The following is a 13,833-nucleotide window of genomic DNA, read 5'->3' on the forward strand; positions in this document are numbered from 1 at the left end:
TTTCCATAACAGGCGGTTTTATTACGTCTGTATTCGAGTAAGTAGGGTACCGCGGATAAAAAGAAATTCCACCTCCCGTTTCGTTCGGGCGTCGCCTCTACGCTCCGTTCGAATGTTTGGAGTTTTATTTAAGTGTATAACTTTTCAATTTCCTTTTTCACCTCTCCCTTCTGCGTTGCATATATGGCTGATGTTTTGTTGGCGCGCGGGCCACCCGTATTTGAATTTAAAATTAAAATCAAATATTCAGAGATCGTGCAACGCGGAGGTTTGACACGGGCGTCAAAACAGTTTTCGCGGGATTTGATTGAGCGAAAACACGGGCCAATTGAAAACTGCGAGGAATTACGCCATCCGGTCTGTGAAAATTTCGAAATGCTCGGAGATTGCTCGAAACGAGTCCGCATTGCTTCTACCAATGATGCTTATAAATTCGACACCTCGCAGGCCAAATGACGTATCCCATAAAATTGCTCAGTCATCTTCATACCGCCATAGATTCTTAAAAGGAAAATAAACGTACCGAGTGATCATTTATGAATATGTCCCCCTCTATAACTTTTGCATTTAACGTTTGGGAAAAAAACGTGAAATACAAAAGTTGACCAAAAAATAGTAGGCTATTTGCAAGGTATATTTTTATATATACAGGAAATTGCAGAAATCATCCAAAGATAAGAGTTGTATATTTTTTAATGGAATACCACACTTTTTGCATAATATACTATTTTAATTCTTTTGAAAAATCGCTATTGCACTTTTGTTCAGACATGTTGTTTAAAATGTTAAATAACACATCCAATAAAGTTTTAATTGATTAATTAATTTTTTGTTGCTTTAGTAAATCCAAAGAGAGTTTTTTGGCGCTGGCTGTAAGATGCTTTGTATGAATCCATAAAACCTTGCTTTTAACTTGGAGTAGATATTCTTGTCCTACCTATTGCTGCAGTTATAATTCGACCAAACCGCAATTCGAATAGGTATAGAAACATTCAGAAGCTGTAAAAAATATATAAAAAAGACAAAAAGATAACTGAGTTCATAACAATATTACATTGTTCAATATACAGAATATTTCTTTTTCTAAATATTGCAAATATATATTTTTTTAATTTTTTATTTACTAGTAGTACTGTCTTCATTAGTTGTTTTAGAAAAACATTTTATAGATTTAAGAAAATTTTTTTATATTAAGATAAACTGTCTAATATTGATGTCCAAACTGATAGTCAACCAAAATAGTGCTGTCGTATAGTGCAGGATTGCTTTTTTTTTAATGCAAAGTGTCTTTTTTTTAAAAAATACTAGGAAATTATAAAAAACGGGGTGTTTTCATTTTAAAAAATGACTTTTAACGATCTGTTTACATTTAGGTTTATAATGTCATTTTTTGATCGCAATCAACTTCAAATATATAACAAAGGCTCTCAGTAGGACAAATCGACATATATTTTGACCTGTAAAGCTGTAAGCCTGCAAGCTGTAGGTATAGGGTATTATATAAGCATCATGTTTAGAATTTTCCCAAGAATTGAAAGAATATTTACTATTCAGCGTGTTCCACCAAAATGACGAAACTTTTACCTATTTAATATAACATAATATTTTGAAAGTATAAGTGAATCCAAACTTTTGCCGTTTGAAATATAAGAGACTACATAGAAACGATATGAAACCACAGAATTAACAATTTTTTAAAAATAGGTCCCCATACAAAAAAATTAAATGAAATTTGTGGGAAAAAAATTAGTTATATTTTAAATGAACCCGTTGAGAAATATTCAATTATGATCCTCAATTGTGCTTAAAGTAAAATTGTAAACGAATATATCATTAACAGCAAAAAAAATGATGAGGTTAAATTAGAGACCTACAAATGTTTCCGTAAGCGTGTAAAAGTATGTTAGCATAATAAGTGAGTACCTATGAAAAACATTTTTCTTGTTCGGAAAATAACAGATTGAGGTCTGGGTGTATGGTTCTGTAAAATTTATCGTATCTCGCAGTCATAACGTCTCTCGGTTAGTTTATTATATTTTTTGCCTCGGGCACAGGGACAATGTAATTTCTTGTCGACATCGCTTCCCGTGAAGTTTTTCGCTTACCTAGTAAAAACCTTCGGATTTCATTAAAGGACCCCGGTTGACCATTTTCTTGGATAAAAGGAGACAATATTCCGATAAAGTGTTGTCTTGGCAGTTGTTTTCAACGGCGTTTGGCTTTTCACTCAGAAAATTGCGGAGATTGAATTAATGTAGTCGTATTTTATTATGAAGGATAAAATGATATGTTTAAGTGAAATTATTATTATTTTAAGAGACTTTTAGTGACATTCTGGTTTGTGAGTTTTTTGTAATTAGTACTAAGGAAAGGTTAACTTTGTCTTTTATAGAAGTAGGAAATATAAATTAAGAAATTTTAAAATAGAAGCGTTTAATGGAAAAGTCAGTTTTGGTTAGCTTTTGGCGTGTTTCTAAATACACTGGTTTATTATCCGCATAAGACTTATTTTTTACAGCGAAATTCGCGAAAAAGTGTTCTTTCTGCACACGAAATAAAAACTTCATCTCAATATGAGAAGGTTTAGTTTTTGAGAGGATTTTCGGTTAGGAGCTTATCTCTGGGAGGATCGATGCTGCATAGTGTCGACTCCTTAGAGAGCGGTCCCAGGGCCTGTATACTAACCAATGGGCTGGAGGCCTTTTTGCTAAGGGACAAGGCGTCCAGGGACCTTGTTCCAATTCTGGTCAGATCCCCCACTCGGGACGGCGTGAGGGAGGTAGTAGTCGCCTCTGCGTACTTTCCAGGCGACCGCAGCTCTCCTCCGCAGGAGATCAGTGACTTGGTCTCCTACTCAGAGGAGGCGAATCTTCCTCTTTTGATTGGCTGCGCCAGCAATGCTCACCACGTTTTGTGGGGCAGCGGGGCAACGAATAGAAGCGGGGGAGACCTCGTGGAGTTCATGGCCTCGGCAGGGCTGCAGGTGGCCAACAGAGGGGTAGAACCCACGTTTGTCACGACGGGTCGGAGCTCGGTCATAGACTTAACACTTTTTACCAGGGCTTTGCTCCCGGAAATAACTGGGTGGTGTGTCTGTGGGGAGGACTCTATGTCAGACCATAGATACATCACCTTTGGGTTGGAGATGGGTGTTCGGGAACCCGTTAGATTTAGGAACCCCCGGGCAACAAACTGGGAACTCTATAGAGAGGAGCTCGCTTGGCGCCTAGGGGGCTTACCAAGGAAACACCGGACAATGGAGGAGATTGACGAGGCCGCAGACCGAGTCACCTCCGCTATGATGCGGGCGTTCGAGAATAGCTGCCTTGAGACAGAGGAGCATAGGGCGGGGAGGACTCCTTGGTGGAGCTCTTCCCTGGAGCGTCTCAGGAGGAAAGTGCGGAGGCTGTTCAATACAGCGAGGAGCAGTAGCCAAGGTGCGGACTGGGATCTCTATAGGGAGATCCGCAGACAGTACAAAAAAGAACTACGGGCATCACAGAGGAGGGCCTGGAGGGGCTACTGCGAGGGAGTAATGAATACCCCGGACGCGGCTAGGCTCCTTAGGGTACTCAGAAGTGACCCTGGGGGAAGACTGGGGGTGGTCCGCAGGACCGGCGGAGGCTACACAGCGGGACCAGCGGACACACTACAACAGTTGCTGAACACGCATTTCCCAGGGTCCGCTGATCCGGACACAGGGGGGAATATTGAAGCCGGGGGTCGTCTTGGATGCGACTACGTCACGGCAAGGAGGGTGGTTACCCATAGTAGGCTGAGGTGGGCTATTGACAGCTTTGGCCCCTTCAAGTCGGCGGGCGGGGATGGAGTATTTCCGGCTCTGCTACAAAGGGACGGAGGTCTCCAGACCAGCCCGCTCATGGACCTGTTCAGGGCCTCCATTGCAAGGGGGTACGTGCCCGAACTGTGGAGACATAGCAGGGTAGTGTTCATTCCCAAGGTAGGGAAGAGTGACTACACGGACCCGAAGTCGTACCGGCCCGTTTGCCTCACCAGCTTCATTATGAAGAGACTGGTGGACCGGTATCTGAGGGACTGGGTGGAGCTGGAGGCCCCTTTAGAGCCAGCTCAGCATGCGTACCGAAGTGGCGGGTCTGTGGGCTCAGCTCTTCACCATCTGACTTCCAGGTTGGAGGAGGGTATGGGCTCGGGACGGCTGTCGGTGTGCGTGTTCTCTGACATCGAAGGGGCATTCAATAACACGGCCCTGTACTCGAACTGCAAGGCGGTGGAGAGTACTGGAGTGGGGACGGCCATTGTAAGGTGGATCCGCTGCATGCTAACTGACTGGGGGGTCGAGGCAAGACTGGGTGGGGAGCAGGTCTCCATCGGTTCATCACGGGGTTGTCCACAGGGCGGGGTCTTGTCCCCGTTCCTGTGGTGCCCAGTGGTGAACGAGATATTGCATATTCTGAGGGAAGAACACGGAGTCTATGCTCAGGCATATGCAGACGACCTTGTGATAATAACACAGGGGACGGACGTGAGGAGGATGCAGGGGCTCCTGAACGGGGCATTGGCAAGATTCTCACAATGGTGCCTGGACAGCAAGTTGGCTGTCAATCCTGGCAAGGTGGAGATGGTCATCTTCACTAGAAAAAGGAAGATGGAGTGCAACCTCAACATTTCGATGGATGGGGTGCCTCTTTCTGCAAGCGGAAGTGTCAAGTACTTGGGCGTATGGTTGGACTCTAAGTTGACCTTCCAGGAACATATAAGATCAAGAACCAGGTCGGTAGGGGGCACTTGGGGCCTGGGGCCCAAGATCATGCAATGGATCTACGGTATCATGGTGGTGCCTATGCTCACGCATGGGGCAGTGCCATGGTGGCCGAGGACCAAAAGAGCGGGAGCAAGGCTAGTTCTTGACAAACTGCAGAGATTGGCTTGCCTCTGTATAACGGGCGCCATGAGAAGGGGTTGCCCTCTCTGGCGGATCGAGTGCAGATGGAGGCGGCCAGGACAGCTGTGAGGCTAGCGAGCTGCGGGCTCTGGAGGGAGGGAAACTTCAATCGGGGTCCGTACGACATTTTAGAGGGCTGTCGCGGGGATCGCGGGGTCATGGGCATGCCGAGTGACGTCATGATCCCCGAGATAACCTTCTTTGACAAATTGACCTTTCTCTTTCCATCAAGGGAAGATTGGAGATTGGCAGAGTCGACTCCTGGGATGGACTTTTCTGGTACACGGACGGGTCCAGAATGCGAGATCTGGCCGGAGCTGGAGCGACCTGCAAGACAACGGGATCGAGCTTGTCGGTCCCTCTGGGTCAGTACTGCACTGTGTTTCAGGCGGAAATTTTCGCTTTATTATTGGCGGCCAGAGAGGTGCTTCGGCTCACCCACGGAAGCAGGAGAGTCTTCTTCTGCTAGGATAGTAGGGCTGCACTCATGGCGCTGAAGTCAGTGCGTACGCTCTCCTTGTTGATAAAGGAGTGCAAAGGAGTACTGAGGAGGGTGGCTGAGGAGAGAAAGGTCACGTTGGTCTGGGTCCCGGGTCACACCGGTATCCGGGGCAATGAGGCAGTGGACGCCTTAGCCAGAGAGGGCTACTCGCATAGGGCCAGAGCCCCGCTTGGGGATCGCCCCGTGTGTGAGGCGGGGAGCTCTCGAAGCCTGGGCGAGAGACCGGGCCGCAAGCAAATCGGAGAAACCAAATAAGTATACATAACAATTGAAGTTACAAAGATCTATGAGTGTTATAAAAAAAAATTGAATACAAAAGTTGTTTCTAGGAAAATTAGATCTAACTTTTTTTTAATATTAAAGTGTAACTCAATTACATACAGGGTGATCAAATAAAGTAACATTCTTTTTTGGAATACCTTTTATTTTATTACATTTTTAAATACTGCTTTAAAAGACGAATCCAAAATTAAGACAAATAAACAAAGAAAATCGGTTAAAGTTTGGTGCGATATTAGGAGAGATAGCATTTTAGGGCCAATATTTTATGAAGAAAATTCAACAGCTCTGCTATTTTTAGATTTATTAAGAAATAATATTGAGCCTCATTGGATTGGACAACACCATCTGGCCAGTCAGGATTTAAACCTACTGGACTTCTTTTTGGGGGGGCACTTTAAAAGACATATTATTTAAAAATAGGTTCACAGAAATTTTTGCATTACAACAAAAAATTCGAGATGAAATTAACCAATGGATCCGAGCCCCTTCAGACATTTCCGGGATATTACATGTCAGTGCATGTATTCGTTACATCTTAATTTGGATTCGTCTTTTAAACGGAAATTTCAAAATGTAATAAAATATAGGGTGTTCCGTTAAAAAAAATATTTGACCACCCTGTATTTAACGGGCAACTGAAATAATACAAAAATATTGTAGGCCACTTTACTGGAAACAAATTTTGTATTCAACCTTTTTTTATAACGCTCATAGATTTCGAGATAAACCGGCCACCCTGTATATTCTCGGAGTCACTCTGAACGCACTTACTAATCGTTTATATACCGTCTATTATTTATTTAAAAAAAAAAAATTTTCGCGTCCAAATCGTCCGCTTTATTCTATCTCTGCACATCGAACCTGCGAGTTTCTCGAAAAGTGGGCTCTGAAATCAAGCCCTCCTTCTCACGTTGCCGGAATTTTTAATCGGTGGCAGCGGCTCAGCTTTGCGAAGTGCATTAACAAATAATACAAAATTCAAATCGATTTCTCTGTTTGTTGTTGCTTCTTTGCTCCGTATTTAGTCCAAACGTGACAAGATCGCCGTAATCCTGACTTATATTGAAGTCGCTGAAATCGGTGTGCCGCGGGCCAACGAGTTCTCTGTATATTATTGCGTCATCTCCTTTGCCGTTTATTGCGATTTTCCACATTTCTTGAAAGCGCCCTCCGCTTTGACATATACGATCGAATTCTTTTGCTTTTAAGACTCGTCGGCGTTTAATTTTATACTGTCCGAATAAATTTTATACCGGGTGATCGGGATTGACCAATGGTGGCCATGTCGATGAAATTAATTGTCGCACTAGTAGGGGAGTAGGACAGAAATCCTGATATGCAAATCAACTAATCAGTCGGAATAGTATATTATGCAACAAGTGCGGTAAACGGCATTTCACTCACTAGTTTATTTCACATGAGCGGAGCGAGTTTTTAATAAACGAGTGAGTTAAAAAGTTTACCGAACGTGTTGCATACTATACTTTTTCTACGACCGTTGCTTTTTGGGTACATTTTCGCAAAACACGAATACATCCACTGACATGACTGTCAGAATTGACAATTGACAATTGAAAACATCCGATTGCTCCCAAACCCGTGCGGTAAAATCCCGGAAATGTCCGAACTGGCTCGCATTCATGGGAAACGAAACTGACGTGGTAAAGCGACGCTTCCCGCACGCTAGATCGGTGCGTAATTAGGTATTTTACACACGGGAGTAGAAAAACAAATTTTACCAACGAATGTTACTAATAATGTCTTCTACCAATGTGGTTATTCAACACAATGCTGTGTTTGCTGCATACAGTATCCGAAATGTAGTCGATGTGATGTTCTTCAGCGAACAGGTATGCACTGCGAATCTCGGTTCATTTAAGATATGTTTCCTTCAGAGTCCCTTATGACCCCTTGCACGAGTTTCTCCAAAGTGGACTCGTATAAATCATGAGGCACTGATTCTGCAGAATGTAACTTTATTTGAAAACAGGAAAACAACCTAAATAACTTTCTTCGAAGTTTTTTAAAAAATTTACGACTCGACGATTGAGGATCCTTGTACGTCCTTTTTATTACACTTTATATCGGACTGTCCGGGCTTCAAGCGGTGACCTGCGCACTGGCGCCACCTATCTTATCGCTAAACATAATTCAAAACAATTGGAATACTCTACACCCTTTATCTTGCCTTTCTCAAAAATCGGAAGTATACGGTAAAATTCACCCCTAAAAACGTGTCTCAGTTATTAAGAGTCCCTGAATGACGTTTGGTTGGTTTGGTTCGCTTCCCATGATATTCGGAACCTATGCAACCATATTTGAAACGCCTGCAGACGATCAATTCATTGACATGCTTTGACGAACTTTAAGATTTATATTCTAATTCCAAAAGAGTGATTTTATGTTTTAGAATGTTGTACTTTAAATAAGGTAGTCTTAAAATATCTTGTTCATTCCCTTGCAGAGAAGCGTCTGAGTATATTCAAATATCGTGAACTTTGTTTTATTTACATTTTTCTTTTACCCCATTTCCTCTCCTGCCAGCTCAAAAGACTTTGGTGACCCTGGATAAGGTCACACACAATGGCTGTGTCAGGAGCGCATTGAATATTATAGCTCAATGGATGTTCAGCGTGAAACCGGCTCTGCTGAACAACAGTGGAAACAAAACGCAAGCCTTACACTTCCTATTGTCACGTACTACTGCCAGAGACAGCGTTGTCCTTGTCAAACATCTTTTTGTGCCCGATTTTTCAGTGTTATAAATACAGATTTTAATTACTCTACCAGTTATTCACCAGTTATTATATCATTATCACTTGTAGAAACTTTACGGGGATATTATCAGATCCGGTGGTTTCTTTGGTTTTGGCAGATGTTATACCAAAAATCACTTCGTACTTTAACATTTTTGGGCCTTCATCATTATTTACACTATTTGGTTCAATTGGTCTGTAATCTTCGAAAAGTTCAGCGATATGTACACTCCAGACTCCAACAACTGTGTATCCATTTCCTTACATTTATACGACACCTATCTTTCTGTCGTCACACTGATTTTTTCTTTAATCTTTGTTTTTTTTGCAGTTAGCAATGTTGATTTTAAGCTTCTTTCTTTGCTCCATACGCTTTAATATTTCGTTGGTCATCCAACACTGTTTTTTGCTGTTGATAATAGTCGTTCATCTGTAAATCTGTAAATCTGGCAAGTTAATATGCATTTTGGAGCCGTCTGCATAGTGCGTGTTTTTAAATTGCAGTAGCAGTAGCTAACCAAAATAGGGAAGATGTAGTTGATAAAGAGTTTAGAGGCGAGTTGAGAACTGGGATTTTTGGAAGTCCTCAAAAATTAGGTGGAATTTGTCTGTTTGGCAAAGGCACATCTGAGAACTTATACTAAAAAGAAGGATTGTTATTGTCAATGTAGTTAGAAAATATTACTTAGGTCTTTATGCAAAGGGATTCTTCAAAAAAAAAACTGAAATATGTGTCCACTGTTTTTCATCCGGGAAGTAAAATGAAGGCAAAAGACGAAGCTGAATGATCACAATGTCCACACCTAACTTGATGAAATTTTAGAATAAATTTTGGCACATTTTTTAAAATCAGGTTAGAAAGTCGCGACAAATCAATAAAGCTATTAACCAATGTCGACCAATCAGCTGCATCGCTATTTTTGAACAAGGCAGGCTGCTTGCTTGGGCTTGGGCATGACATAGAAAAGATGTTCTCAAAATTGAAAGTTGCAAACATATTGCACGGACTTCTGTAGGGAAAAATAAAACAAAAAATCCGTTTTTTGCGACTTGTATAACGCGTAAATATGAAAGGGAAAATAGGAATACACAAAGGGCCGCTTGATGTCGGTCCGGGCGATTCTAAAAAGCCGAACGAAAGAATTCAATTCAAGTGACAGCGAGATAACCGAGTATCAAGAGCCGGAGGAGGACTTGCTAACTTCGTCAATCCAAATATCAGGGGCAGTTTTAGAATATTTACCCCTCGACGGAGGCTGGAAAGGAAAATGAATTCCGTCCTTCGACCCTCCTTTGGGTAGTTTCTTATTTGGTTATTTTGATAGCAAATTTATTCAAGGAATCTTTTTTTATTCCGGTTTTTGGCCTTTTCCTTTCTTGCCTTTCCGTATCGGCAGGGTTTAAAAGAAACTGATCAATTACAACGAGATGACCAAATGTTTTCGGAAAAGCACTAAATACTCACTAGAATCGGTAATGTGAAAACTTAATGATAAATCCAGTCAGGTTCAAAAAAAATATTGAAATTTTTGATTAAATTTAAGAAATCACAACTTTTTTCTTGCACCTCAGTGTATTAACCTAATTATATCATTTTAACATTTAGTTCTTTCAATGGTCTAATTGACTATAATGTCTTTTGAAATCATTAGAAAAATAGAAATCGAACGTATTGATTCAGTGTATTCTATCTGAGGTCTGAAACAATATCTGAATTTGAAATAAGCGTAGGTCAGGTATATAGTACAAAGAAGTAGTGCACCCCAAGCATGCACTGCAAATGTGATTCTCACACTTAGTAACAATAAGCAAAAGAAACGAATACTCCAGTATATGACAGATGCTACAAGAGAGAAATCATTATGCAACAAACCAGTGGCCCAATATTATATTTAGAAACAAATTGTAGGCTTCAGGTTGTGAAAAACATTTATGTATATGTAGAAATAATTTTTCACGATTAGCTATCTGGATCTTATCTAAAATTCCTCAACTATCCGGTATATACAGGCATCTAGCCGTAACAGCCATTATTGTTGGTATCGCATTTGGTATAATTTACATTCAAGGCATTTGTATTAGAAATTACTTGCAATAAAGGGAAAAAGAGTTAACGACGGTTTTCTTCTTTTCAGCCGGATGTGACAATTGGCAAGAATGGTGGACATACGACGGCATATCCGGTAAGTTAATTTGATATAATTTTCTGCTTATTCACGATATGGCTCTGTTTCTGCACTTAGTTGTGGATAAAAGAGCACGTATTCAGAGGTTAATCAACACTAATTTAACACGCATAATTTTTTATTACCAGTAGATCTCTATTTAATAATAGTTACAAACTATTAACAATAGAGAAAAATTCTGACCATGAAAGTGCTTGAGGCACAACCCGGAGTAACTCCCTTGCAACTTTGGTGGTATACGTTGAGTACGTTTTCTTTGTTCCTCTATAATGTATAGTTTTAAACTGCTTGGTCTACCTAGAATATCCAATTTTACATATATTCGGTGCGAAAATTTGCTTGTGAGATTGTCTCACTTCTCATTTCAAGAAAATAGACGCCCATTTCCATGCGCTCCAATTTACAATTTATTCCTATACGATTTGATCATTCCAATACCAATATTATCACGAAATAACAATCATTCTCTGAGTGAAGTGAAAAATGATGTATATGCCTAAATTTCATGCTAAGCTGTTGCAAACCATTGTATAAATAATGTCATACATTCTCTAGAATTGTATAAATTTTATGCAGATATTTTGGGGTTTTTTTATTCTGTTTTTGCACATCGAGACAGAAACCACAAGCATAACCCTTTCAATTAATGTCCGACAATACTAATGTTTCGCACAGTTTTCGTTAGTCTGAAATTTAATATTTAAAATATGGCGGTTGCCGTAACGTATTTCTGGAGAATAAACAGAAACCAATTATTATTTGCCCAGAACTCCGGAATATGTGTCACGAAATTTGAGACATAATCGCACCTTTGACCATCTCATTGCACAAATTGTGTTGGTCACTCTCTTATCGAAAGAACTGTAAGAATTTTAAATAATAGTGAACTTGAAATCTTGAGAGTATTCTGTCGCAGAAACTTAAATTAAGAAAATAGTTTGATTTAATTTTTTGTTTTAATTCTGAAAAAAAATCTAGTTTGCAAACTGTTGTATTTGACTATGACTTAGCTGTTGCGTTGCAGGTGTTGTTTCATTTAATTTTAACATATTATTTTTTTTAACGTGAGTGATCAAGAACTAAACCTCAAATTTGTTGGAACTGGAGCTGTAAAGTTATAAACTGGACAAGGAAAAATATGAACCACAAAACCTGGCAACAAGTGGCTATCTTTGCCACTTTACTACTGCATTGGTATTTTATAATAAGTTATAATAATGTTCCGTATTTTCCCCCGTTACTACAAATTTCTACTGCCAAGTTTAGTCTGTACGACGACAAAAGAAAAAAAAATTGCCAAATAATTTCTCACAGCAGTGGTTGAAGAACCTTCGTGTATCAACAAATTTCGTACTTCCATATTGTTCATTACTTCTACTATCTCATTTATTTATCCTTGGAGCTTGCACTGAGTTTCGTATCGTTTCTTCACGAAGTTATGAAGGATGTGGGCTGCCTTCAGTATATATTGACTATTGCTGGATCACGACCTAGCGTCTTCCCAAGAACACATTCAATAGTTTTTCTTCTTCCACTCAATCTATAACTGAATATCCTGTTGACATTGTGCAGGGTTTTACTTGAATAAGGCCTTAATAAATTGCGTGTCACCGGGAACACATCATCTATGAAAAAGTAATACACAAACGGAGTGGCTGTTTCATCTGGTAAAGGAAAGTCAAAACTGCCGCGAATTAACCAGTAGTTCATTGCGAAGGCTTTGAAAATACCTTTAACATTATTACAACCCGCGAAACATGGTTCTACCATAGTCAATAGCATGTCAGTATTACCGTATTACCGTATTACCAGCATGGAAATTTCTTTCTTTGCTATTTGCAGCCTTTGAGAAGAAAGTCCTTGACACCTTCCATCTAAAACCAAAATTACATAGACTGTACTGTAAGAATTCCTCCGAGATTTTCTTAACCATTTAAACTCGATACACCCTAACCTACGTTTAAGCACTGAATTAGAAACTAATAATGGTCTCCCATTCTTAGATATTTTTACCAATAGAAAAACGTATGCACACAGACCGATACCTTAATGCAATATCACATCATCATCCGGTTCAAAAATCAGTGTCAGAGATACCAGGAGTTTACACCATTCCATGCATATACGCCAAAGAATACATCGGAGAGACCAAACGAAAAATATCAAACTAAGTTCAAAGAACATGAAAAAGTCTTAAGACTACGACAAATAAACTTCAGTAACTGCCGAACACAATTATGCATGCATGCATGCATTCAATGCAGCGATCAATCGATCAATGTAGCAATCAATGCTACGAAAGAAAAATCGGAGAATCTATAGGAATCTATAAGCAACCAAACAATCTAAACCTCCACTCGGGTGTTTACCGTTCACCAATATGGGAATCAGTCATCCGAGACAATAATATATAAGCAGATACAGATGAAGCCAACAAGATGATTGGCGAATCGTCAGTAAAGTTTAACTTATTGATAATCGAAGCAGGAGGAATCCAGAAGATTTGTGAATAATAAAAAAACATGCGATTTGGAAACAGCAATGCAATTTTGTTTGTTATTTATAAAGACATGCGCTTGTCCTTTAGTATGATCCTTCTGGAATCATACGTTCTCGTATATTTGTGTGCATTTTTTCTATGGTGGAGCTTGTCAACTGAAGGTAAGATTCTTTCGATATTCGATAAAAAGTTATAAACTTTCTTTTCAGTTCTTGTGGAACCGCAAAACGGCATAACGATTTTCCAATGCAAACTTTTCCATTCTTAAAAGAGTTTATTTTGAAACAATTTCATATTTAAAGAAAAATACTTCACTAACATCTATAGCTGCTCTTTCATTAAACTTGTCCGAAAAGGAATATTCCTTTTTTGCAGCCACTCAACGAGAAATTGCTTGATCCAATTTTGATTAGGTATTGGCTTAGCAAGTCCACAGTGATACGATGAATTATCCATTATTATTGATAAAGGTTCGCTAAGATTGAGCGACAGCAGTTAACGGTACTACTTTTCAAAATAAAAAAAAATACATAAGTTAGTTTTTTCCCAAAGCAAATTGGTATTGAAGGGAATTTCCATGGGCACAAAATTAAAACTTTTATCTCTGTTCATAGGTTATATAAAATTTTCAGTGTTCGTAGCACTCCCCTGATAAGACTGGCAAAGTCCTCAAAGCTGTTTTT

At 39.7% G+C, this 13,833-nt stretch overlaps 1 protein-coding gene across 2 annotated transcripts in view; it reads left to right on the forward strand.

Annotated features, from left to right (window-relative positions):
* Positions 1–13,833, forward strand: part of LOC132705316 (carbonic anhydrase-related protein 10) — a 544,428-nt gene that overhangs the window by 151,384 nt on the left and 379,211 nt on the right. For both annotated transcript variants that reach the window (XM_060675835.1, XM_060675836.1), the window contains exon 2: positions 10,600–10,647. In XM_060675835.1, coding sequence (XP_060531818.1) covers positions 10,600–10,647 — 48 coding nt within the window. The remainder of the gene's footprint in view (positions 1–10,599; positions 10,648–13,833) is intronic.

This window comes from Cylas formicarius, unplaced genomic scaffold (genome assembly GCF_029955315.1).
Source record: "Cylas formicarius isolate icCylForm1 unplaced genomic scaffold, icCylForm1.1 PGA_scaffold_7__23_contigs__length_41026272, whole genome shotgun sequence".
Taxonomy (NCBI): Eukaryota; Metazoa; Arthropoda; class Insecta; order Coleoptera; family Brentidae; genus Cylas; species Cylas formicarius.